General features: G+C 47.8%; 1 protein-coding gene across 1 annotated transcript in view; it reads left to right on the plus strand.

Annotated features, from left to right (window-relative positions):
- Positions 1-224: 224 nt before the first annotated feature.
- PAPPA2 (pappalysin 2) overlaps positions 225-27,832 on the plus strand; it is a 273,728-nt gene continuing 246,120 nt past the window's right edge. The window contains exon 1 of the mRNA XM_032838777.1: positions 225-1,448. Within this exon, the coding sequence (XP_032694668.1) occupies positions 545-1,448 (904 nt within the window). The 5' untranslated portion in view covers positions 225-544. The remainder of the gene's footprint in view (positions 1,449-27,832) is intronic.

Genomic DNA, 27,832 nt, shown 5'->3' on the forward strand with positions numbered 1-27,832 from the left:
GAGCTACAGAAAGAACGTAACTCTTAGGGAAGGAAGAAGGAGAAAGAAGTGAAAAATGAGAAGATTAGTGTCTTTTTCATGACTTCAGGTAGGGAGCGGTGTGAGTTTGTGAGGGAGTGTGTGTGTGAGAGGGCTTGGCTCTGGTCTGTGTGTCCCTCCTCTAGGATCAGCGGGAGGAGGGGCTATTGAAGAAGGGACCCAAAAGGAAAAAAAAAAAAAAAAAAAAGGAAGGAAGAAACCTGAGCTCCCTAGGAGGAGGTTCCAGGGAACCCGGAGAAATGAACTTCTTCGTTCTGCAAGGACTAAACTAGAGTCAAGAGAACCAGGTCAAGGGAGAAGGGAGAGGGAGGCATAGCACTGGTCGCCGGTAGCCAGAAGAGGCACTCTTTCGGGGCTGCTCCTAAAAGTTTGGTCTGTGAACAAAACAGTTTCCCCGGTGACTGCGAATCCACTGCTAGCTGTCTCTTGCTCTTCTCCCCATCACTCCCGTGTGGTACCCAGAAGTTGACTTCTGGTTCTGTATAGAGGGAGAGCTGGGGGAGGTATGATGTGTCTTAAGATCCTGAGAACCAGCCTGGTGATTCTGGCCGGCTGCGCGTTCAGTACTGCCAGCTCTGAGCCGGGCTGGACACGCAAGAGAGCCCTGGCTCAGAGGGGACACCTGAACCAGGTGCTGACGGAAGGAGAACGCTGTTGGCTGGGGGCCAAGCTGCGAAGACCCAGAACTGCTCCCCAGCATCACCTCTTTGGGGTCTACCCCAGCTGGCCTGGGGACCACCTGAGGCCCTACCCTGTGGGGGGTCAGGGAACCCGCCATGCAGGACACAGTAAGCCGGATGCCCCGAGGGGTCTGGCCACAAGCCTGGATGGAAGTGTGGGGCTGAGGGGTGAAGCTGAGCAGCCAGCCACCCCGTGGGTCTGGCATGGTCCTACTGGGTGGTCGGAGCTGCGGGGAGACCGGGACACTTATCTCGGCGATGGAGGATCCAAGGCCATTCCAGGTGAGGCTGAGACTCGGGAGCACTCAGCCACGGCTGCCACCGTTACCACCACCTTCGTGGGCCCAAAGGAACCCCAGCCGGAGAGCCGAAGGAAGGGCCGGGCCAATACCAGGCATCGTCGCCAGGTGGTGAAGGGGCAGGCGGGGGGCGTGCGGGGAGACCCGGGTGTCTCTCCCCGGCATTTCCAACCTTGGCCTAAGCACCCCCTTGTGCACGGGGTCAGGACCAGTCTGACCCAGGACAGCATCCAGAAGGGTGGAGGGGACCCCCACTGGGAAGCAGAGACCCTTAATCCCCACGGAGGACTGCCTGTCTTATACTTCTCGGGGAGGCGGGGGCGGCTGCTGCTGCGACCAGAAGTGCTGGCTGAGATTCCCCGGGAGGCGTTCACAGTGGAAGCCTGGGTGAAACCAGAGGGAGGACAGAACAACCCAGCCATCATTGCAGGTAACCGTGGTGCCTGGGCTTTCCGAGGTCCCTGGGGGAGTGGCTGGTTTTATGTTTGCCTGGGTTAGACACAAGGGACAAGGAGAGGAAGGGCACAGGGGCAGGAAAGCCAGGAGGGGCTGGCCAGGGAGAGAGGGGGAAGGGCCTTTATCCATCAGCACAGCAGGATTCTAGACATCATCTACAATAATGACTCTGTAACCACAAGAGCATTTGTCCCAATGAGTATCGATCTCGTGTGGTTCTATACATCGCTCGTGCACTTAGGAGACCTCCAGCTCACTCCTTACCCCGTCTTTAAAGGGGAAGATCTCTGGTTCGTTGTCAATGGGGAAGAAGTGTCACATTCCATTTCTTCTAGTCCAGTCCGAGAAAGCCAGGCAACTTCGCAGCTACCGGTCAGGACCACGACCTGCGCAGTGAGCCGTGGGGGCGGGGCCGGGCCGAGGGAGAACCCGGCCGCTAGGTGCGGAGCCCCACACTCTGGCGGGTCCCTTTTCTTTGAGCAGCCCCGGAACTATAGCAGAAAGTCTATCGAGTCGGGGTCGTGGAGTCCCGCTGGGTCCAGGACAAGACTGGATGCTTGTCCTAACATGCATCCAGTCTAAGAACAGCAGGGGCTGCTGGAAGAGGTTGGCTCGTACAAGCCGGGACCCTGGTGTCTAGCACTGGCTCTTGGATGAGGGACCTAAAACGGAACCATGCGTAACTGTGGTTTTGATCAGAGGTAATATCTCAGAACATTGCCTATGTGTTTTCCACTATGCCCAGATCTTGGCTTTCATGGAAAGTCACCCAGAAGGACAAAGAAAAGAGTGGCATTAGGAATGACTATCTCCTTTTCCTTACTGGGGGTGTGTGTTTGGGGGGGGGGGGGTGTTGGTTTCAAGCAAGGAATGATGGCTAGACATAACAGGTCTTCATTTTCTGTATCATTATCTCTTTGGATCTCCCCCATGGAAGAACCTCACACAAGGCTAGGCACATCGTAGATCCATTTTAATCTCATTAATTTGGATTATCTATAACGCCATCTGATGCTTGCCAGTCCCATTTACATTGGTGGGGAAACCAAATCAACGAGAGGTGTGCCAGAGGCAGAACAGGAATGGAACCCCAGAGCTCCCGAAGTGCTTGACAACTTCCCAAATTAAAAACTTCTCAGGTTGCTGGATGCCTGCAAATAAGTTTCAGACTGGAGAAAGAAATCTGGAAGGAGGGAGCCTCTTTCAATGGGGTGTTGCTGGAACATCCCTTCTGGACACGTTGTCTCCCCCTCTTTGGCTGTGATTTCTCCTTTGGAAACTGGGATTCCCAGACACTGAGCCCTCTAGAGTCTTGTGGTTTTGCTTTATTTTATTTTTGGGTGGGAGAGGGGGTGAGAGGAGGGGAGAGAGAAGGGGCTGGGCTGTAAGAAGGTGGGGGCAGAGAAAAAGTAGAAGGAAATCCTTATTCTGGGGCCAAATGGAAGAAATAATGAGATGATTATCTGATCAGAGTTGGCAGCTTCACAGCTTTTCCCAGATGACATCTTCTTGCTGCCTAATCTCGCTTCCTAGTACCCATCTGCCAGGGAAACTGTGTGCTTGCCGTCTAGACCGAGACCCACGACTCCGCTTACCCCTCCTCCGGCAGTAGCAACAGAGGGACCTGGGATCAGTTCCCTGGCTGTGAAGACTTAGAGAGGGATCCAACAGGAATAGATGAGCGAGGCTCTCAGAGGCTATTGCTTTCGGTTATTGAAACCCAAACCCGAGGAAACAGATTCAGGACAGTGGGTACCTGTCCTCTGCCCTGTCCCTTCCACGTCCTGTCTCACGGCCCGGAGAGTGGTGGCAAGACCTGATTCCAGTTCTGGCATGGCTCCTCGCACCTCCCCACCTGCCGCCCGTACAGTTCCCTCCCTCGCCCACCTGTCCGCCGACAGCCACCCCGCCCCCCACCTTGCCACAGGACACACACTCAGAGCCTTCTCCAAAGTGCCCCTCGGAACCCTCCGGAAGCATGTAAAATTGGGCAGGAAACCTTTTTGCAGACAGTCTAGCCTCTGAGGCTTCTTTCTCTTCAAATCAAAGCAGCCCCTGTGGTGTACTGGTATTTCCCCTTGAGGTCCACACCAGGAAGGCTGAGGGCGGGGAATACCCAGGTCTAGCTCCTCTCCACCTTCCACGCTCTATCTTTCTTTAGACTTGTGCGCATCAGAACATATTCAGGAAAGATTTAGGATAAAATTCTGGGAAAGATGGGGGCTGGGAACAAGGCCTTCATTCTCCAGGATTTTAGCAGCCTCTTTGTTCACCATGTTTAGCTGCTTACACTTCCCCTATGGGCCCCATGGCTGAGGGTAGTGAGGCGGCCAAAGGTAGTGCAAGGTCTCTGATTTGCATGAATTTACTCACTCCTATCAACAGACCAGACCATCTTTCCTCCCTTACCTGGCGCTGGTTCTCTAGCTGGTCATTGCCTGTTCCTGCGAAGGCTCTGGACCTCAGCTTCTACTACTTACACCCAGCATCCCAGTTCTCAATCTCCCAAACTTGGGGCGTTTTCCCCGTTCAGTAGAGATGTCAAGCAGTTCAACCACACCAGCCCCTGTGAAGTAGCAACCCCCCCCCCCCCGCCCCGATGTGGGGCCTCAGGGAATACTTCCCACATGGGGCACTAGGTGGCAGTGTTGCCTCGTGCACAAGAGAGTAGGCGGCTCTTTGGAAGCCACGTCGTGGGGAATGCGTTGGGTTTCTTGGATTGCCGTCCCTGCCTTGGCCTCTGGGCGGTATTTTATCATCCCCTCCCAGAGTGGTGTTGGTAGGCATCCCTTAAGGTTGGCTTTACGCAAATCTTTTTGCAGGGCCTATGTGAAAGGGCTAAAGTGGCATTTTTGTGGGGTTGTGATTAACTTGCACTTGCAACAACTAGTAAAGAAAACAAAATCAACTCGAGTTACCTCCTCCCTCCACCCCAAGCTCCCACATTCTTCCAAAATAGGAAGTTGGACTCCAGAATGGATTGCTGGAATCCTTTTATTCAGGGCTGAGGACAATGCAGGCCTCACAGACTTCAGGTGCTGAGGTTGCCTATGGCCCCTAGAGGGGGCATGATGGTGCTGTCTCCCCACCCTCCTAAGCCCCCCCCTCCCCCCCCAAGGTAAGGCCTTCCAGAGTTGCCTATGGCCTGTGCTCTGGAGCAGGGCAACGGGAGGTAGGAAAGGACTGTGTGCTACTGCTCCAGCGTAGGGGATCTGGATAAAACTCACTATTCAGGGACCTGGCCATTTAGGACGTGAGGCCACGGAGGAGTAGCCTGAGGCCACAGGCCCATTTGGTTGGGCTGTTGGAACTCACTCAGCAGTGGACAGAAGCCAAATTCTGTCCCATCCTGATGTGAAATCCTTAAGCTCCAGCACCCAACCCCGAAACCACCCTGTTCCTTTCCCTCCTTCTCAACTTCCTTTCCCCTCCTTCAACCCCGGCATACACAGAAGAGAAACTTCTAAAAGGTTCCTCCTCACCCGTAATTGATTGCAAATGTTCCCTGCAGTTGCCCAGCTGAGTAACCACCTGTAGCTCCAAGTCGCAGGACTGAGTCAGTACGTCCGTGGTGGGATTAGAGCCGGAGTCCGTATTTACCAAGGGCCTTGCCGCACAAAGCCTGGCGAGGCCCTGTGGGGGAGTACGCAGATGTCTAAGAAACTGTCCCTCACTAGAAGACCCGTGTTTCTCTTGTGAGGATCCAAGTTTCGGAGCAGATCCTGGTGCAGAACGGAGGAGTCAGGCCGACCTGGCCCGATTCCATCTCTGACGCTTATCAGGGCTCTGATCTTTGGTCATTCGTTGAACATCTCTGAGCCTTGGGTTCCTCAAGTTGAGAAATGAGATTGTGTCTTGCAGAGTGGCTAAGACATTTAAATAAGTCATGTATGTAAAGTGCCCAACATAGGGCTTGGCGGGTGGTACTTACTTATGACAGGGTATTAACAGCGGGAGATAGGCGTCACTGAGAGCCGTGGGTATGGGTATTAACCTGCTTAGCTTCGGTTCTGCCCAGGAACCTATAGTTTTTCCTTAGATGAGATAGTAACTTTAATTCCTTAGGAATTTGGTTAGGTAATCTGTGAAATAGGAATGAAGGTAAATAGGATTTTTCACCAAGAGGGTTTCAAGATGATTGAGAACACTGTAGAATCAGATGCCTAAAAGAACTCTTTTTAAAAATCGCATGTTCTTTTCAGCCTGGGCCGTATGATTTTGGATAAATTAGACAATGGCACTAAAGCTTTTTTGGGGGGGGGGCGTCATAAACCCTTTGGAGAATCTGTTGAGGGCTATGCTGACTCCCGGAGAAATGTACATGTTCGCGTAGTTTACAAAGCTTTTAGAGCTTTTCGGATTTCTGGATGGCCAGTGTCTACTGACCCTGGATTAAAACTCCCTTGTTTAGGGCACTGTGATGGCTTTTTGGGGTATGTTTTGAATGACATCTAAAAAATGCGAGTTTACGGGATACTGAGACATCCCTTCTCCAATAAGGGAGCCGCGTACTGATGGTAAGAAGTTTCGTTCATGCGGACACAGAGCTTCACAGAAGACAGACTCCCAGACCCAGAAGTGTAAGCGTAGATGTGAAGAGAATTTAAAAGAAGGACGGTGGGTGCTGCCTCCCCCTTTATCCAGTCTTAGCGACAGGGGAAGAGCTGCCTTTCCCAGAGCTCCTTGGGAGGTGACGATTCTGTGACCTTCCTCCTCGGCTGCCTTGTCCTCTATTGCAACCATGGTCAAAGTTTGCCCTCATGGGACCCTGAACAATTACCGATTTTCCTCCGCATATAGCCCTGCTCCTTGCCCGGGGCCCAGATGGGCGGCAAAGCTGTAGCTCCCCTACCCTTTGTGTGTCTGAACCCTGGATGTGAAGGGCTTTGTCCGTTTCTGGGACCGGGTTTTCCCTCGCAGTGAGGACGAGATACATGCGTGTGCTTGTGCAGACAAGCCACGGACCCTGATGGTTGTAAGTTAGCATCTGCATACGAAGGGTTTTATCTTGTGCCCATAGACACCTCCAGAAGTGGGGGGCGGGGGCGACATCTCTGTCAGAAGTGAAATGGGCTGTCACTCGGCTCCTCCTTTCGCAGCTGACTGCTGAGCCCTTGACCAGGCAGCCTTCCCCATTCCCTCAGTGCGGGGGTCGCTGCTTCGCTGCTTCCATAGCTCATCACGCGTGGTTTCCTGGGGTGCATGTTGCTTCCCGCCTTATCAGCTCGGTACGCATCTCATTTCCATCTACCGAGAGTTCCCCAGGAGCCGAATGCTTGTCAGATTCACGTCTGTCGTCCCTGAATATCTAGCATAGGGCTAGACTCTCAGTTTTGTTTGTAGGACCCATAAAGCAGAAATTTAGCTTGCTGGATGCCTGTTAGGGATGAGAAGAATGATGAGAGGAGCTTTCTGAATCTCGAGGCTCTTTGTGGGGAACAGGGCAGCGGCTTTCAAATCTGCTTTAGCTGCCAGCAGAGTTGCCGTGGGGGCTTCTGAGCAGAATTGCCCCGTGCAGGGCTCCCCTCCTACCTTCAAAGGGAGCAGCCCCTTTCCTATCCATTTCTATGAAGGAAGGGTTTAGTTACTTTAAAAAAGCTTAAACCCCACAACTCTGGAGCCCAGGTTGTTACACTATAGCCTGCAGGCCCCATGTGGCCCAAAGCGGAAGACTGTTTTATAAATAAAGTTTTATTGGAACCCGGCCGCACCGTGTGTTCTCTCTCGGTGGCGGCTTTCATGCTCACCGGCAGAGTTGGGGTGAGCCCACAAAGCCTAAGGTATTTACTGTCTGGCCCTTCGTAGAAACAGTTTGCCAAATTGTGCTCTGGAGCCTGCTTCTCAACTTAAATATTGATAGAGATCACTTGGGATTCTTCTTAAAATGTAAGGGTTGCCGTGGGCACATGCCTCGCAGTGGATGTGCTGAGGATAAGCCTCACCGACCTCCAGTTGCTGGCCGTTTCACTAGCCAGACCCCCCAGGAGGTGTGTTCTAAGTTCATCACTGCGTTTGCCTTGAGGCCACTTTGGTGTGGTGGGGATAAAGCGAGCCCGTTCCAGAGAGCGGGACTTCTCTGACAGCCAGCTCTGCCTTATCTCCAAGGGCTTGCAGAACATTCCTTCGGCTGAACGGTGGTCTCCAGTGCTTCCGCTGAACCTCCCTTCCCTCTTTCCTTCCTTTGAGGTCGGACTGGCAGCACGGGCTGATGGCTCTCCCAGGCTTCCCAGGTGCACACCCTCTTCTGGCCTAGAGTTGTCCCCCCTCACGAAATCCCTGCACGGGAATCCTGTCTTGGCACCTGCTGTTTGCACTGACCTAACTAACAAAATCAAGTGCAGACTCTGATTCCTTGGGTCTGGGGCAGCCTGGGGGTCTGCACTTCCGACAGACTCCCGGGGGATCTGGCCACCATGTAGACCATATTGATGTAGGAAGACCCTGGACTTGGGAGCCTGGAGGAGGGGTCAGCGCACTTTTTCTGCAAAGGGACAGTAGTAAATGGCTTAGGTCTTGCAGGCCCTACAGTCTGTCGTTTGGCTCTTGTGGTGCCAGAGTGTGTGAGCAGCTGTGGACTGTATCTAAGTAGAGGAACTCGTCTGTGTTTCAGGAAAACTTGGTTTACAAGCCCAGATGGCAGGCCAGACTTTGCCCGCAGCCATCCTTTGCCGACCTGCAGTCTGGAGGCCACTTCCTATATGAGGTCCTTCATCCACAGCCCTCTGTTGCCTCACTTCCTAGCCTGGCGCTGCCCAGAATAACACCGACAGAGAGGCGGTGGCCTTGGCCATGGTGGAGAAACGCCTTCTGGTCAAGTAAAAACAAAACTTCCCAGAGATTTCCCGCAGGAAACAAGTGCTGCTTACTTTCTTGGTTTGAGGATTCCACGGGGAGTTTTATGTATTTTCTTAAAAAAAAAAAATAGCATTGAGATAAAACTCACACACCATCCAGTTCGTGTTTCAACTCTACAATGAACGGTTTTTGTTTTTTAAGAATTGTGAAACATTTACCGATCTGATTTTAGAATTAGAATTTTGACACCAAAGAGGTGCCGTAGCCATTAGTAGTCACTCCCCATTAACCTCCTCACCTTCCCGCCTCTACTATGGCCAAAGACAACTACGAGTCTCTTCTCGGCCTCGATAGACTGGCTCCTTCCGGGCATTTCCTGTTTGAATCTGGCTTCTTTCACTGGAGGTTGTTGGTTCATCATGATTAAAAGAGCTTCATGCCTTTTTATTGCTGAGTAACACTCCATAGATTTCTGGAATCACATCTCGTTTATTCATTCTTCAGTCGATGGACCTTGTGGGGGCCTCTGCTTTTTGGCCCCTGTGAATACAGCTGCTGTGAGCACTGTGCATGAGTGGACTTGGGTTATCATTTCTTTCAGGTCTATATCCTAGGAGTGGAATTGCCGGGTCACTCTGTGTTTAACATTTTGAGGCACTGCCAGATGGTTTTCTGAAGTGGCTGCACCACTTTGCAAGCCCCGGCCATGCATGAAGCCTTGACTCTATGTTTCCTGCCCTCCAAGTGGCGGGGGTCCTGCAACTTCACTGAGCACTAGGGCTCCACCATTGCTTCCGTCTGGTACCACCTGGGGTCTCTGAGAAACGTGTCGTTGTCTTGTGCAGGGAATAGAGACACCTGGGCCACCGTGCTGAAGTCTCTTCCATCACATGGAGCTCCTAATGGTTGAGAAGGATGCTGTCATCAAGCTTCCTTCTCCAGCTTCTCGAAGACACCCTAAAATGGCCCTTTCTTCCCTGACCCCAGGTCTCCATTGGAAGAGTCCCCCTTTGGCCAGAATTGCATTATTTCTGCTTACTTTCCACACATATGAGCCCTAAGTGACGTGCATATGGGGAACATTTGCGCCCTCAGAAGTCAGAGTGCATCAGACTGTGATGAGGCAGCACATCCAGGAAACAAAGGAGAAGAGAAACAGAGAGGAGGAGGGAACATAGAGCCCATACAGCTCCCTTACCAATGCCCCGAAGCTTCTCCTGGGTTCCAGCTCTGGGGGCATTGTTGTTTCCCTGTGAGCCTGGGGTCTGACTGGCAAGGGTTAGATCTGGAACTTAGGAGTCATCCAGGTCTATGGAGTGATGGGGGAAGAGGAGTCACCTCTGGCTGGTAGCACAGAGGAGCAGAGGAGTTTCCTGTGAGCATGACCATATGGTCATCCTCCCAGTCACACTCCAGCTTTGGTGCCTGACATGTGTCATTGCCCTTCCTGTCCTCACCCCCAGCCTTCAGTTACTGCCTCTCTTCTTGACCGTCTCACCACCTCAGGGAGGCAATGCTGTGGGGAAGGACTCTGACCAACCTGGGTGGTGCCTTTGGCTGCTTCCTCCCCATCTGCTGTTTGCTGGGTGTCCTCGCCTGGTCTTCAAAGATGACACAGAACCCATGGGGGTTCTTGGCATCGTTCTTGGGTGGAGCCCAGCTTGTTGGGTTGGAAATGTTCAGGAGTGTCAGGGCCAGGGCTGGAAACCAGAAAATCCCTTTGGCAGTCCAAATAAATTCGACCACTGCCTGTCACCTGCAATGTTTTGTCCTTCTTCGCTCCTCCATGCTCTTCTTTATTGTTCCTTTGGGCTGCCCATCTGAGTCATTCAGAATATGGGTGCCGGGAGTATGGGTGCCTGGCTCCTTCTTGCTCCCATCCTAGTCTATGCCTCAAGGAAGCCAAATAAATCAGAGAGAGAGGCTGCACCTTAGTTTTGATTCTGATTCTTAGTTCTGTATACCCTGAACATCCCTTAGCTTCAGTTTCTGATGCCATAAACAAGTGCGTAAATTTCATGCTTCTGCGCTCCAGTACATTAAATTGGGTTATCCTGGGGACTCATCAGATCCCTTATGCTCACATCATATACACCATGGCCCTAGCACCTTCCAGAAAGCATATGTTATGCTAAGTTTCTGTCCAAGTAATAGAGCATCCTCCTTTTCCCATGTTCACTACCTACTTTAAAACAATCCTACTCTTTGAGTTTTTTGAAAAAGAGAACATCCAGGAAATAAAGCCACAGTGGGCAAACAAAAACATCCCAGTTCTCTTTATGAGTCAGCAATGAGTGGGGAAGAAAAGTGCTTCAGCCCAAATACACACAGAGGGTCACTGAAACCCCAAATCTTGAACATTTGCAGTTGCCGTGGCAACCACTGGGGCTATTAAGACCAGTAATTAATAGCTCTTTTCTGGATTAGAAGTCCAGTTACTAATCAGAGGAGAAGAAGTCATGGAGCCACGGAGGGGAAGAAGCCAATCAGTGAATCATCATTCATGTGGTGACTCAGCATTTCCTAATTTTCGTACAAATAATTGCGTACGTTTCATTTGGCGAAGAAGTGAAGTAGTTGGGATCTGTTTGCTCGTTCCTCCACTAATTTATTTGCTCATCCAACATACTGAGCTCCTAGCCGGTGAAGTCTCAGGCATTTAACCATGTGCTGGAGAATCAAAAATGGGGACAGCAGGGGACTGTACCTGGAAATGGCTCGCTGGCTCGTGGGAGCAGACCTGTAACCAGTCATCACAGCCCAGCCACTGGCAGGGGCCCACTTTGCCTCAATGAGTCTGAGGGCTCCTTGAGGCTAGGGAGGGAGACCTGGTAACCAGAGGGAGAGAAGGAGGCCTGGGCAGCAGCAGAACTGGGAAAAAGAGGAAAGGATAGGACTTTGGATGTGTAGATGGCACTGGGGTCACCAGCAAGCCAGCAAGGCCTGAGGTGGGCTCTCTGGATCCAGCAGTGAGGACACCCCTGGTGGGTTGAGAGAGAGCAGCTTCGCTCAAGAACTGGGGGCCTGAGGTGGGGGGTGCCGCATTACAGTGAGTGGAGATACGCATGAATGGTCAGAGAGTGAAGACACAGGGTCTTGTGTGCTCTGCACAGACCCTCAGCTCTGAGGGGAGGGGATGGAGGTCAGCAGCAGACACAGGCTCAGACATTTTATTTCAAGGTAAGAGAGATCCGAGTCTCAAGGCCTTGTAATAAAGTGCTGGTAAAGTAAGGCAGGAGACAGCATGAACGCACAGGAAAATCGTGGAAGTTGAAGTCACAGAAATGTAAAGTGTGTGCGTGAGCTCGGTCATTCCAGGACATTACCGAAGACATTCTCATCTGACAAATAACCCGTGTAGTGTTTAGTGCCAGCCCTGACCGTGGTCCCCGCACAAGCAAGAACGCGCGTGCTCCTCAGAACCAGTCGGGGAGATAGGTGGGGGAGCTGGAGCACAGAGCAGAACAGGATGCTGCCCAAGGTCGCACAGCCGCGAGTTCAAATCCAAGTGCTCTGTTCGGAGAGGACACGCTCTCATCCACTGCGTGGGGCTGTCTCTACCTTCCATGGAGAAGTAACAAGCGAAAGGCCCCGCCTATCTCAGCGGAAACCTTCCATCTCAATCCATGCCTCCTGGTTTTTTTTCAGTTGCTTTCAGCAAAGGGCTCCATCCGCACAGGCCAGGACTCAGAGTCCCTGTCTCCCACGGAGACCCCCACCTTGCCCCCACCTCCCTCAATATATATCTTTAATACCAGGAATCTGTCACAGATCATGGCTGCTTGAGTTCGACAGTATCTTTTGGACCTGTCCTAGTCATTCCACAGCTGCTGCCTTCCTTTCTGCCTCAGTAATTCTGCATGTCTCTCACTTGAGAGACCAATTCATTCCTCAGCTCATTGCACCAAAGGGAGTTTTCTCAACTCCAAAGCAGTCCAAGTCACTTTCCAGCCTAAAGCCTTGGATGACCCCACTGTGTGCTCAGGATAAAGTTTTGCTCCTTTAGTTTGCTACGTGGGACCCTACCGATGCCCTCCGGGACAGACTCCCATTCGCGCACCCACACCCGTACACGCGTGCACACACACACACACGTGTGCACCTGTGTATATGCACACTCACACATGCACGGTCATTGTTTCCTCTCCCTCTCTTTCTCTCTCTCTCTCTCTCTCTCTCACACACACACACACACACACACACACACACATTCACACACTGAATTTCTAGCAACACCAAACTATGAGCCGTGACACAGATCTACCCCTCTTTCCCGGGGCCTCTGGCCTTTGCACTTTTTCTCCCAATAGGAAACCCCTCCCACAGACCCACATTCATCTGACTTCCTCTTAGTCAGTCCCTGTCTTTTTAGTTCAGATAATCCCTTCCAGGAAGTCTTCCTTGGTCTCTCTCGTGTAGATTCGCTCTCTACCCGGTGCAGCCTTGCAGACACTCAGATTCATTTACTGTAAAACCCATCCCACTTTTTCTTTACCCAACAGGCACGTGCGGAGTTCTCCCTGTGTGCCAGGCCCTGTGTGGGGGGCTGAGGTTCAGTGAACATGCCTAGCCCTACCCCTGTGCCATTTCTCTTCTCGGCTAGCTCCCCACTGGGATGGAAGCCGCCTGAGGTCGCGGGCTGGCCTTTACACATTGCTGCAGCCATAGCAGCTGATGCATTGTGAATAAATAAGGCTCACGCAACAGATATTTGATGAGAGGACGAATGAATGGGTGAGTAGACACAGGGCAAGATTTAGTCTTACAAATTGTGGAGTAAATGACTCTGTTTGGAGGTAGGCACCTGAAGGTGTGGTCATCTCTTCAGGCCTCTTGATTTGGAAGATGGCTGAGGAATGAACTCAACCCTAACTAGAGGGAGTGATTACTCTTCTCCTCCACTTCAACTTCCTCAGCTCTCCAAATCTATTGACCCTCGATACATTTTGACAGGGATCTAGTCTCCCAGAAAAATTGGATGGGATTACAACTTGGTTTAACTATGATTATTTCTAAATGTTCAGGAATTATCTATTCTATTAATTTGCTTCTTTTGGTTTGTATGTATGATCTCTTTCTCATTCTCTCCTTAGAACTTTTGTTCTGTGCTTCTGTTCATATTAGGGAAAGGAAGGGAGAGTGTACCTAGAGAGGGCCATTTTATTAATCTGTGGGAGAGGCCAGCAAGGGACCTGGAGCTTTCCATGGGTTCCAGGTCTTTCTAGCCTTTGCCCCTTCTCTGGTTCTCTCAAAATCTGAAGTGGTCACAAAGGTCTTTTTTAGCGGGTGAAATTCTTTTTACTTAAAACACAGGCAGTACTCAATTATTTTTAATCTATTCACTAATTTATGTATTCAACAGATCTTTATTGAACACAAAGTAGGTCTTCAAGAACTATTTTTGAAATAAGTTCCAACTTTATGCAGAATAACAATAAACCCTAACCACAGCAAAAATCTATTTTAGACATTGTTTGTTTCAAGGCACATTAATAATATGACATAATTGCACAATGGAATATCCTTATAATCCTTATAATGTAGCCTGTGGCATGCATCCTGTGGCTGGAGGTAATCTTGGGCACGAACCCCCTCTGGGTGTGGTGGTCTTACTTCCCCTTTGGACAGCATGCAGAGTGTCGCCGGCCTGACCTTAGCCAGTGACTGGCGGAGGAGGGGGCGCAAGCGGGTGGCCCCACCCTCTCTGGTTTTCTGCCCAGGGCAAGGTCTGGGAACTTAGGAGAGATGGGCCATATGCTGCTGAGCTGCAGAAAGCTGGGCAGGAAAGAGGAAGGCACCTGCTTACCTTGTGGCTCCTGGCACTTTTGTCGCCATCCCTCCTCCTGGCCCCACCTCCTCCTAGACAGCCTTCCTTTTCTCTAGTCCAGCACTGTGATGGCTCCCATGTCCCTCTCTGGTTCCAGATACACGGCTCAGCCGTGGGAGCCATCTGATGCGGGCAGGCTTCTGGAAGCTTCGCCGGATCTCGATCATGTGTGTGTCACCCTAGCACCCAAGGTGGGGCCTGGAATGAATGGAGCAGGCACTTTGAATTGAATGAGCTGATGGGGAATGATTTGGCCCCTTTCCACACCTAGAACCTGACCTCTCCTCGCTCTCCAGTGTCAACCACACGCCCGAGGAAGGGAAGGCTTTCCTCCCCACATGACCCACCCGTTACCAGATCCTGGCCTCAGCACGAGCTGTCTCCTCACCTGAAGTGTCCTCCGTCCATCTCTCCCTCCATCTAAATTCTATCCTTCAGTTAGTGGTGAGGAAGTCAGGATCCAGAGCCAGGTGTTCTGGGCTCCAGCCCTTCCCTTGCTGTGGGAACCTGGCAAGCTAAAGTCTCCTTGTTTGTAAAATTGGCCTCATGACCATTTCTGTTTCATGGAATTGTTGTGGTGATTAAATAAGTTGGTGCCCATCGTGTGCCAGGAGCTGTGCCTGGGGCAGCGTGTGTGCTCAGTCAATGCTGATTGCTGTTGTCATCCTTCCGTGGTGATGTGGTGGCACGAGAAGGACTCAAAGCCCTGCCTTCAAGGCACTACTGGCCGATCGGGCCAGGGCGGGCTCATGCCCCTCTCCCCCAAGGCCTCTTCTGCCCGTTTTCATCCCTGAGTCAGTCTGCTTGACTCAGGGATGAAAATTCTCTTTTCTCCTGAGCTTCTGTGCACAGATACACATGTCTAGCTCTCTGACATTACTCAGCCTGGGATTATTTGTCGAAAAACCTCAAGGGACTGGATTCCAACAAATCAGTATCCTCAACTAACCACAATATTTTAGTTGTTCCACTTTTTAAGGGGCAGAGGCACATGACTGCGAGATGAATTCAAAAGGATCTAGTAGGCTCTAGTAGGAACAAAACCTGCCCATTGAGGTGTGGGTTCAGGTCCAGCCTTTCCACCTTCTGTGGCCCCCATTGCAGGATGTCTGACAGTGAGAAAGGATGAGAAAGAGGAGAACTTTGCAGTCCTTCATGATGGGCCTAGAGATCCCAGGCACGGACAATCAGAACAACATGGGCCTGGTGACAAACCAGCCCAGCCTCTCCTTCACAGATGGGAGTGTGAGGCCGTCGAGGGAAAGGCACTTTCCAGACATCACACACCAGTAGGATGGGATCACGTTCCAAGCTTCTTGGATCCCAATTTGGTGTCACTTCAGCTCTTCCAGGTTGCCCTTGGTTAATTTAAATCTCTCGCTGGAAAGCAGAAGAAAACAGTTTAGTAAGACTTTCAATAAGAAAAGGACAAAATATGACGTTAGTCCTCATTTAACCCAGAACGTCAATTCATCACCTATTTTAACTTGTTCTTTCTCTTTCTCATGCAGAGGCCAGGCAGCCAAAGCTGGGTCACAGCGGGGCTTGACTCATAGGTCAGCTTTAAGCGTTCTCTTTGGGCTCTGCAGACTCACCTGGGTTTAATTTGAAAACACACACTCTGTATCTTCTGGTTTCTTAGGCTTGGAAACTGGTGGAAAAGGGGCTTTAGTTTCTGACTGGCAGAGTTTTGGGGTTTGTGTGGTCCCTGAGTACAACGGGCTTCCTAGAAAGCTTCCAGAGTCTCCGTGGGTTATTTGTGACCACAGGGCAGAGGCAAAAATGTTCAGATGTTATTAAGTCAACACAGGCAGTACATGGTCACTGAGCAAATATGAGACACATTGGACATATCCTAACGCTCTGAGAGTACTATGATGTCTAACTTGATGAAAACCCGATAGGCAACCAGCTAACCTAAGTTGGGAGCTTATTTTCATGGCATGAGGATCTGCTCCAAGCTTCCTCTAAATAAAGACTCCCGCAATGCCTCTGAATCATCAAGTATATATTTAACACTATTTAAACACTGTTTCTTAGGGCAGCATTGATTCTGTAAACTGTACCTGGCAAGTGAAATGCCAAAGCAAATTTTGGAGAGAGATCTCAAAATTATTTATTTGGCGGAGGAAAGGGGAAAAACAGGAAATTGGTGTCGGGAGCTGCTCAGCTGGAATTTTAAGAGTTCTCAGAGGGACCTTGATAGAAAGGGGATAAGGTTGCAGAAGGGGGGCTGCAGCTCCCAGCTGTGGGGGCCACTGTGTCTCTGTCTCTCCCAGGACTGGCCTGCACTGGGTACTAAGGGGTCTTCTCAAGGATTAAGAGAGTGGAGATATGCCGGGTTGTCTAAGGGGTAGGACTTCCTACCACTCCCTTAGCCTCTGCACAACGCACCTCCACCTTCTGCATTTGGGGGTTTTAGTCTTTGTTGTGTTGCTGGAATTCCAAAGACCCGCTTTCCTGTTTTAGTTGAGGTGGGAGATCAGGATGGGAGGAAGAAAAACCTACAGGCAGCTCTCTCCACTTCTGCTGAGGAAAGGGAGCCCCAGCCCACAGCTCTCCCATCACAGATACTCATTACACTTGTTTGGGCTTTGATGGGCTGTTTACAGAATTCCACAGTCACAGGACCAGCAGGGTACATGAATGCTCAGGGAATTTCATAGTCTTTGTTCTCGAAGGTTATTAAAAATGGTTGAAATGACATCCACTCCCCCCAAAAAGAAATCCGTGTGCCTAAAATTACTAATTAGGACATTGGTTTCTTTGTTCAGTGGGAAAGAGTTGATGTAAGGAATATTTCAATACTTCTTACACTTCGATTATTTATTTATTTCCTTATGTGGGGGAAAAAAAAATTAAACGTGCCAAAATGTACTGAAGTCCTGGATGGCATCGGCACAACACCTCACAATCCTGGCTGGCAGTCATGGAAACTGGGGCTCCAGATGCGTGTACAAGCTCTTTCCTGGGTGATCCCAGTGATCTGGAGCAAGGCAGAAGGCGTGCCGGGATGGTGTCCACAGCCTATGTTCCTTGAGAGTAGCTCTGTAGGTCACTAGATGTGTGTCAGAACCTGAGGCTTGACCCTTCGGCCAAAGCTCCAAGGAAAGTAAAGGGGCCTCCTTCCCAGGGAGATTGGGGAGTGTGTCTTGTCTGCTGTCTGTGCAGTGCCCTGGGCTGGATACCACCTGCTAAAGACTGTCTCTTCGATGGTCACGGTCCTGTGGATTCCAGGAATGTGACCCCTCCCTATCCCGGAAGAAAAACCAGAGCCCCGGATGCATGTAAAGCTTCCCTCCAGACACCGGCACCCTGGAGCATGGGGGGGGGGGGAGCCTGAGGATAGTGCCTGCCGTTCAGAGGTCTCTGGAAAGGATGCCAGTCTGCCCCAAGATGCTTGTATAATTAGAAGCCTTCCCTTCAGGCCACTCGTGATGGCTAGCTAAGATGGAGCTCCTGGGTCTGCTGCCTCTTGCTTCATCCTAGGAGCAGTAGCTGCTTAAGGATCCTTGGTCCATTGGGACTGTGGGGACCTCTGGGACTCATGAGCATAAAGTCACTGGCCACCAAAGCCAGATGATGTGGAGGTGTTCCCTGCCAACAGCAGAAATTGGGCTACCAGACAGGGGTATGTGTTTCTGGGTGACACCAAGTATTACGCTCCCATGGGACCAGGGAACACAAGCTCCCCTGGCTGAGAGCCAGGTGATCAGCAGGCATCCGCTAGGCAGCAGCTGCTGAAATCAGGGCACAAGACATGGATAAATCTCCTTCCTGGGAGCTAATGGTGCTCGGGGTGCAGTAAGGGGACTGGGCCAAGATGGCGCCTGCCAGTTTGCCTCCCTGGAACGCATTCTGGCTGGCTGAGATGTGTGGTACATCGGATGCCTACCCCTCTGGCCAGCACTGTAATATCAGCAGGTGAGGCTCCTTCACTGAAGTCTGGGTGCTGTGGGCTGCCTCTGAGCTGGGCCCTGGGCAGGTGAGTCAGAGCGGACCTGCTCTTTGTGGGTGGGCTCTCAGATCGCTCGTCTTGTCTTGTTGGGACATGGGCTCCACTGATGTTCAAAGTTGGATGTTTTGGGGGCTTGTCTCTCACGTTTATGTCTTAAAAGTTGGGCTTCCCAGTGAGGGGTGGGACACTTTACTCCTCAGACAGAAACTGAGTTCCCTCCTGGCTGTGGCTTGCAGCACTGCTTGTGGGGTTTATGGTGAGACTGTGTCCCAGCCTCTCCTACCCGCTCGTTTGCTGGCTATGGAGGCGTCACTCAGCCAGACCTTAGGTTTTCTAAGGAAGAAATTGTTCCACACGTAGCTGCGGAGCTCATGTGTCTGTGGGAGGAGGAGAATTCAAAATCTTTGTATGTTGCCGTCTTAGAGGTTTGTTGAGTTTTACCTCAAGCAGTTTTATTTTTTAAAAATTTTATTTCTCTATTTACTCATTTATTTTTCATTAGATATAAGTATCTTTCTCAGATATAATTGACACGGAGCCCTGTGTAAGTTTAAGGTATAGGGCATGATGACTTGACTTACATTCATTACAAAGTGATGACTGCAGCAAATTTAGTTGACTTCCATCATCTCCTATAGATATAAAAAAAAAGAAAAAGGGAAAAAAGAATTTTTTTCCCTCATGATGAGAATTTTTAAGATCTACTGTCTTAGCAACTTTCAAATATGCCATACAGTCATGTAAACTATCATCATCCTGTTGTGCTTGACTTTCCAGGACTTATTCAACTTCTAACTGGGGTTTATACCTTTTGACCCCCTTCATCCAATTCTCCACCATGGCCCAAATTTTTTTTTTTTTTTTTTTTTAAGGCAGAGTAGTATTATATTGTTTGGTTGGTCTGTACTGTTTTTCTGTTAAAAATAATACCATTGGGGAGGTAGAATAATATACCTCTTTATTTCCTTATTGTGACTCCCAGAAATGAAATGACGCAGTTGGAGGATATGAATGTTTTCGGCAAATGGTTGCCACATTGTTCTCCAGAATGGTTTACCAATTTTCTCTCAGCCCAGCAGTGCATGAGCATGCTTGCTTTTCTATCGTGTCACCGATTCTAGAGACTATCGTTATATTTACTAACCTGAGGGACAAGAATTTCTGTTTTGTTTTAATTTGCATGTCTTTGAGGCTGAACATTGAAAATTCTCATTTCTTCTTTTTTGAGTTTCCTACTCATGTCTTTACACCCCCCATGACTCTGTCTCTTATTGTCACCTAATGACACCTCTGTCTCTTATTGTCACCTAATGTTATTTTTTTAAAAGATTTTATTTATTTATTTGACAGACAGAGATCACAAGTAGGCAGAGAGGCAGGCCGAGAGAGGGAGTGGGAAGCAGGCTCCCTGCTGAGCAGGGAGCTCGATCCCAAGACCCTGGAATCATGACCCGAGCCAAAGGCAGAGGCTTTAATCCACTGAGCCACCCAGGTGCCCCGTTGTCACCTAATATTATTGTGCAGGTGATATGTGAGCAGAGGAAAGTGACATGCATGGTCACGAGGCTGACTTGTGTCTGTCACGAGGTGCCCGCTTGTGTCTGTGTGTGCGTGAGTGTGCGTGCATGTGCGTGTGTGTATGTCTGCAGGAAATGGTGGAATAACGGTGGGAGTGCAGGAGATTTATGTATTTAAGTCACTAGTGGAATTCTGTCCCCCACCGCCTGCCAGCAGATGCCGATTCTCAAAGACCCAGATCTTGATCTGCTCTCGTTTAGAGGCCCGCTACTCAGAGTATGATCTGAAGGCCAGCAGCATGGGCTTCACCTGGAAGCTTGCTGGAGACGCAGAATTCCAGGTGCCACCTGAATCCTACTGACTCAAGAGTCTGTATTTATTCAGGGCTCTGGGGTGTTCTTACCCACAGTAGAATCTGAACAGATCTGGACTCGAGTTGGCCTTTTAGGAGGTCTGTGGGTACTTTCAGCCTGAACTCTGGGCGGACACTACTGATGAAAGGTCAGAGCTGTTGGTGTTTGGATTTAGCTCCTGCATCTCCCACCCCTCCATCAGTAACAAAAATAACTCTAAAAGTAGCTACCACGTATTGACGGTTTGCATCAGGAACCTTGCTAACTACTTTCTGTGGTTGTCCTGTACGAGCCATAGATTCTGAGGTTGTAAATGTCTTTGGATTCTTGTTTCCGACCACCTCATTGTTTTCCTGTTCTCTCCTCTCTCTGCTAAGCTGCTACATTGACCCTTACCCCAGCCTGAGTGGCTTCTGGAGAGCTGGGGAAGTCCCCCATCCCGGTTTCGAGGTTTCGATCATCTTTGCGCACAGTGAGAGCGTGACTAAAGGGAATAGTGGACTAGGAGGATAGCTTGAAAAATTTGCTGGGAAGATGTGAGTGAAACATTCCCAGGAGGACTTTCTCATTCTGTGCTCTGATTTATAAAAGCTTGGACTCCTAGATAAAAAGCTGAGCCTAATCCTGTCTGGAAGGAAAGTTATCTGTAGCAGCTGAAAAGCACCTCTTTTTACTTTCTCCTCTTCCTGCTGACATGGCCCCGCTGTCTGCCAGTTTGTGTGGTCTTTGATGGATGGCCTATCTCCTCCTTCTCCCTGGTCCTTTCAGTTCCCCTCAGGGCCTCTCTGGGGGGCAGGGTGTTGGGTAAGTAATTCTGCAGAAGGCAGTAGATAGATCTGTGTGTGTGGGGAGGGCACAGGCATAACATCCTGAGAAAAGACCTTGCCTTGTATCAGGTTGATTTATGGTCATGACCTAACCTGGCTCTGTTTTTTGCTCATTTTTCTCATAAAAACAAGCTTGCACCATCCAGCATGTTTTTTTAGTTACCAGAGCTGATGACACTGTGTATGACTCCTCTGTTTTTTTGAGCAGAACCTTACCTTCCTGGAAGCTGATGGGCCTTCTTGGAGAAGCAGGACTCTCACTCCTGACTTTGGTTCTCTCAGAAGTGCAGAAAGGACTCTGCCATGGGGCTTTCCTGGAAGTGAGGTTCTAAAGTCACCTCAGTGCCAAAGGCAGTATTTCTGTCTGGACCTTATCTTTATTTTCTACCACCTTGGCTTATGTTGTAGTTAAACGGTCTCTTCCCTGGGGCTCTGCATGGACGGGGCTCTCTCCACAATGGGGCTTTGCCCAAGAAAAACTCTCAGTAGGTTTTACCACATGTGCTATAACCCAGCTGTGTAGGACCTAGGAGGAAACAGCTTTTTGTGTGAGGGCTGGGGGCAAGCACGTCTATCTTTATGGGAAGGTCTAAGCACTCATGATGACACAGAGCACAGAATGCTTGGTCCCCCTTACATCATTCCTCGCGGCTAGATGCAACTGCAGGACTCTTGGGCAGCACCACCTTGCCCCCCCTTCCCCCTGCCTCCCCGGAGTGGTGGGGAATGTTTCTCCTCTGAGTCAAGACTCACAACTCAGTTTGACTCTGGAACAGAGTTGGTGCAGTGCAGGAACCAAAACCCATTCCTGTCTTGACCCAGTGGGAAATGCACAGGTGTCTGAAACAGCCTTTTGTCCTCATGCCGCTCTCATATTGCTTGACAGGATAAGGAAAGTCACAGCAGTGCCATGCAGCTCAGCAAGGAGCGCTCTGATGGGTGCAGTCAAAGAAGGCTTCCCAGACAAGAGGGATCTGTGGCTGACTTCTGAGGGACACGCCCACATGAGAGGCATTTCAGTCAAAGGGAGTGAGATGACATTCTCAATGGGGCTAGAATGTTGATGTTGATGTTGATTGGAGAGCAGGATGTAATTGGGGAGGTGTTAGAGAGTGAAATCGCTGTGCACCCTTCTCAGCATTGGGCCATCATAGCAGCTCAGACAGGACAGGGATATGTGTGTGTGTGTGTGTGTGTGTGTGTGTGTGTATGGAAATGTAATATATATATTGGAATTATATTATATATATATATATATATACACACACACACACACACACATATATATATAAATGGAAAAGTAATATATATATATATATTTTCCATTTTTTTTCAACTTTTCCATTTATTTCAACACTCTGAAATAAATTCACACAATGTTCCTGAAACACAGATACTCCTCTGTTTTGAGGGAAAGGGTATGAGATGCTCCTTTTCCCCTGTCTTCATTAACCATAAAATAAGAATGACAAAGACTGGTTGATTCCTGACCATTTTCAGAAGATTCATTTTTTTTTCTCACTTTATATTGACTTTCATAACTCCTGGAGTGGATGATACTTGCCTCATAATTATGATGCCAGGAGTTCTGGTGAAACATAACTCTCTCTATCTGGTCTCTTGGTCAGGGATTCCCTTCTGTCAAAACCAATGGAAAGAAGATCCCAGAAGGGGAGAGGGAAGATTTCTGGTAGATCCTTCTCTACCAGAGAGCGCGCAAAGCAGTTTGACTGGATTTGTTGAGAGGTGGGGCAGCTCCGACCTAGACCACCCACTCCTCTGTTTTATTACATTTTCTTCTAATAGAGGGTTTCCTCCACCAGGTGGCCACCTATTGGGGAAACCAAGAAAAGAAAGTGGAGGTGGAAACCACTGGCTTGGAGGGGAATACCGATTGAGTGTTCTTGACACTGGCTTCCCTTCCACCTTCTTCAGCTTTCACTTGCTGTCCAACTTTGGGATGAGTGGTTTGTGTCCTAGCTTTCCTGAGTGGTATGTGTCACAGAAAACCCTGTGGGACCACCTGGAAATTTTACCAAATGTTTAGGAAGTCAGCCTATCCGTTGGACAACATGGACATATAAACTAGCTGGCCAGTCAGTTCTGTCCTTCAAACCATTTCTGGAGGGTGGCTGTTAGCCTCCACAGGTTTTGAAGAGTCAGATCCCAATCACCTTCAAGGAGCGGTCCGCATATTTATTTGTTAATGCCACATTCACCAGCCCGTAATCTTCTTTCTTCAAATCACTAACTAAACACTTATTTTTTTAGTATTCCAAATATTTTATTTTTTATCTTTTAGGATTTATTTATTTATTTGAGAGATTGAGAGAGAAAGAGAAAAAAAACACAGAGGGAGAAGGAGAAGCATACTCTCCAATGAGCAGGCAGCCTGACATGGGGCTGGGTCTTAGGACCCTGGGACCATGTCCTGAGCTGAAGATAGATGCTTAACTGACTGAGCCACCCAGGTGCCCCAGTATTCAAAATACTTTAGTGCAGTGGAAAAAGCATGAAGTTTTTGGTCAAACAGCCCTGGTTTTGTCCCTTGTGTCTGGCCCTTACTAGATGTAAGACTATGGATGACTTGCTTAACTTCTATGACCCTTAGTTTTTGGTCTGTAAATGAGGATGTTAAAAATCAACACATACGTTTGTGGCATGGTTTTTTTTTTTTCCCTTTTTTAAAAAATTATTTTTACTTATTTGACAGAGAGAGATCACAAGCAGGCAGAGGGGAAGGCAGAGAGAGAGAGGGGAAAGCAGGCTCCCTGCTGAGCAGAGAGCCCGATGTGGGGCTCGATCCCCGGACCCTGAGATCATGACCTGAGCCGAAGGCAGCGGCTCAACCCACTGAGCCACGCAGGCACCCCAGTGTGGCATGGTTTAATAGAGGTGGCACATGTCCAGCATCTAGAGTATAATAGACATTTAATAAAAGGTAGTTTAGGTCCCTTTATTTCTTCTTCTGATGAGCAACAGATCTCCTGAATCCAAAGAAACAACCCAAGAAGTGGAAAGAAGCAGGATTATTTCTCTACAGAGGCCACATTAAAAAATGTGCCTAATTAAATGGTTGTCTGTAACTCTTTAGCTTTGATATTTACTACTATTAGAATGTCTCATAATTATTCAGACTGTATCCCAGTTTGAAGAAGGCTTTTCTCCTTGACAGTATTTGACTCTATTAATTCCCATGCCTTTAATAATAGAGAACTAGATGCAAATGATTCCTGAAAACCCATACGATTATGTGGCTCTGTTAAGAAACCCAGGGTCTATAAATATGAGTTTTGGAGTTAGAAACAGGAATATAATGAATAGGATATACCCCTTCAATTCACTTTCCTTTTTCTCAAAACTTAGATTATTAGACAAGGTAAGGTGTTTGAACAATTTTAAATTTAGTCAACATTGATACATAATGGAAGTCAGTTCCAAGCAAGAACTGGAAGAGGGATTCTTAAAGTCTTAAAATGACATGGTCCAAATGTCTGGCTTCAGTCCCATCACCATTTTTCAAGTTACCTCATTCAATCTCATTTTCCCAACCCATGGGCTTTCATAGCTCATTTTGGTGTTGAGTGATTTCATAAATAATATTGATGATTTGGTCCCTCTGTTCCTCCCAAGAATGTGACTTTGATGAATAAACAACAGTTATAACACATTTGCTTTTATCACATATACATCCAAAGTTGTAAAATCTCAATGTTGCACAAGCTGAGGGTTTCACTACATATAGTGTGTTGGCTTAGGCTGCCTTGGTTTTATCAGTCTCTACTCTGCTAGACTGATAAGAAAGAGAAGTCTCTTAAATGGGGATTTGGAAATTTTTCTTTTAAATCAAGTGTATCTTGCTCCTACTTGACGGAGTTAAGAAAGCTGGTCTGGTGTCCCTTCTGAGAATGTGTGGATGACCTGTGCAGGTTGCACTGTGATCCCATTTTATGGGGCTGAACAGCAGGTTTGTGTTGGACAAATTTTATTTAACCGGCACTGTTGGTCCCTGGGTGCTTAAAGTGGATAGCCATTTTAAGCCTCAAAATCCAAAGTGGAGGCAATATTTACCTTTTACTTTTTTTTTTAAGAAAGACTTAATTTTTTAAGAGAAGTTTTAGGTATACAGTAGAATTTAGAGGAAGGTACAAGATTTCCCATATATCTCCTGCCCCTGTCTCACCGGAATGGTACATTTTATTTTTTACCAAGAACGAGCCTACACTGACAAATGATAATTACCCAAATCCATAGTTTTCTTAGGGGTCACTCTTGGTGTTGTACATTCTTTGAGTTTGGACCAAAGTAAAATGACATATATCGTTATATGCATTATAATATTATGCAGATTATTTTCGTTGCCCCCCAAATCCTCTGTACTCTACCTACTCACCTCTCTCCCCTCACTCCTGGCAATCACTAATTTTTTTATCTTCTTCATAGTTTTGCTTTTTCAGAATGCTGTTTGGTTGGAACCATATCATATGTAGTCTTTTTAGATTGGCTTCTTTGACTTAGTAACATACATACTTAGGTTTCCTCCATGTTTTTTCATGGCTAGTTAGCTCATTTCTTTTTAGTGCTGAATAATATCCCATTGTCTAGATGTACCACAGTTAATTTATCCATTCACCTAATCAAGGACATTTTGGTTGCTTTCAAATTTGGCAATTATAAATGAAGCTCCTATGAATATCTGTGTGCTGATTCTTATGTATACTGAGTTTTCACCTCCTTTGGGTAAATATCCAGGAGTGTGATTGTTTGATCACATGGTAAGAATACATTTAGTTTTTCAAGTAACCACCAAATGGTACCATCTTGCATTCTTACCCGCAAGGTATGAGAGTTCCTGTTGTTTCAAATCTTTGCTAGCATTTGGTGTTAGTGTTCAGGATTTTGGCTGTTCTAATACATGTGTAGTGGTATCTTCTTGTTTTAAGTTGCATTTCCCTGATGACATACGATGTGGAATACCTTCTCATATGCCTACTTACCATTTGTATACCTTTGATGAGTTATCTCTTATAGCCTTTGGCTCATTTTTAAATTAGTTGTTTCTTTTCTTACTCTTAAGCTTTAAGAGTTCTTTGTGTATTCTGGATTATAGTCTTTTATTAGATGTGTTTTTTGCAAGTATTTTCTCCCTGTCTGTGGCTTGTCTTCTAGAGTCTTGACGCTATCTTTAGCAGAGCAATTGTTTTTATTTTTAATCAAGTCTAACTTATAAATTACATCTTTCATGGATTGTGTCGTGGTGTTAGAGCTAAAGATGTCATCACCAAACCCAAGGTCATCTAAATTTTTTCCAATGTTATCATCTAGGAATTTTGTAGTTTTACACCTTGCAGTTAGGTCTGTAATCCATTTTGAGTTAATTTTGGTGAATAGTGTAAGGTCTGTGCCTAGCTTTATTGTTTTGCATGTAGATGTCATTGACGCAGCACCATTTGTTGAAGAGACTATCTTTGCTCTATTGTATTGCTTTTGCTCCTGGTCAAAAATCAGTTATATCTATTTATGTGGGTCTATAACTGGGCTCTCTGTCCTGTTTCACTGATCTGTTTATCTACACTTTCACCGATACCACAGACGATATCATAGTCTTGATTACTATAGCTTTATAGTAAGTCTAAAGTGACATTTAGGGAAGCCTGGGTGGCTCAGTGGGTTAAAGCCTCTGCCTTCAGCTCAGGTCATGATCCCAGAGCCCTGGAATCAAGCCCTGCATCAGGCTCTCTGCTCTGTGGTGAGCCTGCTTCCCCCCAACCCCTCTGCCTGCCTGTCTACTTGTGATCTCAGTCAAATAAATAAATAAAATCTTTAAAAAAAATAAAGGGACATTTAGTCCTCTTAAATTCTAAAACAGCTCAGCAGCAAGGCACACACAGCCACTTTAATAGTCAGAAGGAAAAGGAGACACTTGGCAGCTTGAATCTGTTTTCTTTTTCAGTCTTTATCATGGTGGAACTGGTCAGACAAGCTTACCAGAACCAATTGTACACATCTCTTCCCAGTCCATGTTCAGTGACATCATATTGGTAACTTAAGATTGGCCATTGTAGGAATAAGTGTACTACAAAAATTGGCAAATGCTACAAATCAGGACTTTTTTTTTTCTTCAGAGGACCAGTTGTTAAAAATTTACAGCATAACATTGGCTTTATGCCTGATTTCTTCTTCCCTTTGATGTCTCATCATCAAACTCTTCCTTATCATAACTAATATTTGTTCATCACTTTTTATAAGTTAGGTACTGTGCCTTGATCTTTCACATATATTCTTTTATTTAATTCTCCCAGCAACCTCAGGAGGTAGGTCTGTGATCTCAGCTTGTGGTTGAAGGATGCGGAAAAGAAGAGCAGTGAAGGACAGATTTTATTTTACAGGTACAATGTGCAAATAAGTAAACTGAGGCCCAGGAAGGTGACATAATTTTCCTGAGGTCACATTTTTTAAGTAGCAGACTGGGGACTGAAACATCCACTGACTCATGCTTGAAACCACCATGTTCTGTGGTTTCCCCAGCAAAGAAATCTGTCCTGGACTCTGAATCATGACACTTCAGCTGTAGTGTACTGTCTGCGCCTGGCCTAATACCCGACCTCTCAGACCCTCAGTATCTTCATCTGTACAGTGAGACTGGTGATAATTATCCTGCCTAGCTCACAGGATGGCTTTACCATTTAAATGATAGTTACACAAGATTGCTTTGGAAAGCTCAAGTACAATATAAATGGGAGATATCTTTCCATGCTAAGGAGTAAGGGAAAAAATCTTCACAAAAAGAATACCACATCCCAGTTTAGAAGATTCAGCTGAAATGGGTATTTGATATAGGGAATTTTACAGTGAACGTTTCTGGGTGAAATGTCAGGACATTTGATCTGGGAATGTTTGAACTTACATCTTGGAGTTCCTTGGCTTTGGGTCTCCCTAAATTTTTCAGGCATTTTGACTGTGATCAAGGTAGCCCTAGTTTCATGGGTAGATTTGGGTAGCATCAAATTATTAACAAGCTAGGTCAGTGCTAGAAAGCTGGCGGTTAATAACTTTAGAGAGAATTTCTGCCATATTATC

Source organism: Lontra canadensis, unplaced genomic scaffold, assembly GCF_010015895.1.
Source record: "Lontra canadensis isolate GAN:19392208 unplaced genomic scaffold, GSC_riverotter_1.0 scaffold106, whole genome shotgun sequence".
In the NCBI taxonomy this organism is placed as follows: domain Eukaryota; kingdom Metazoa; phylum Chordata; class Mammalia; order Carnivora; family Mustelidae; genus Lontra; species Lontra canadensis.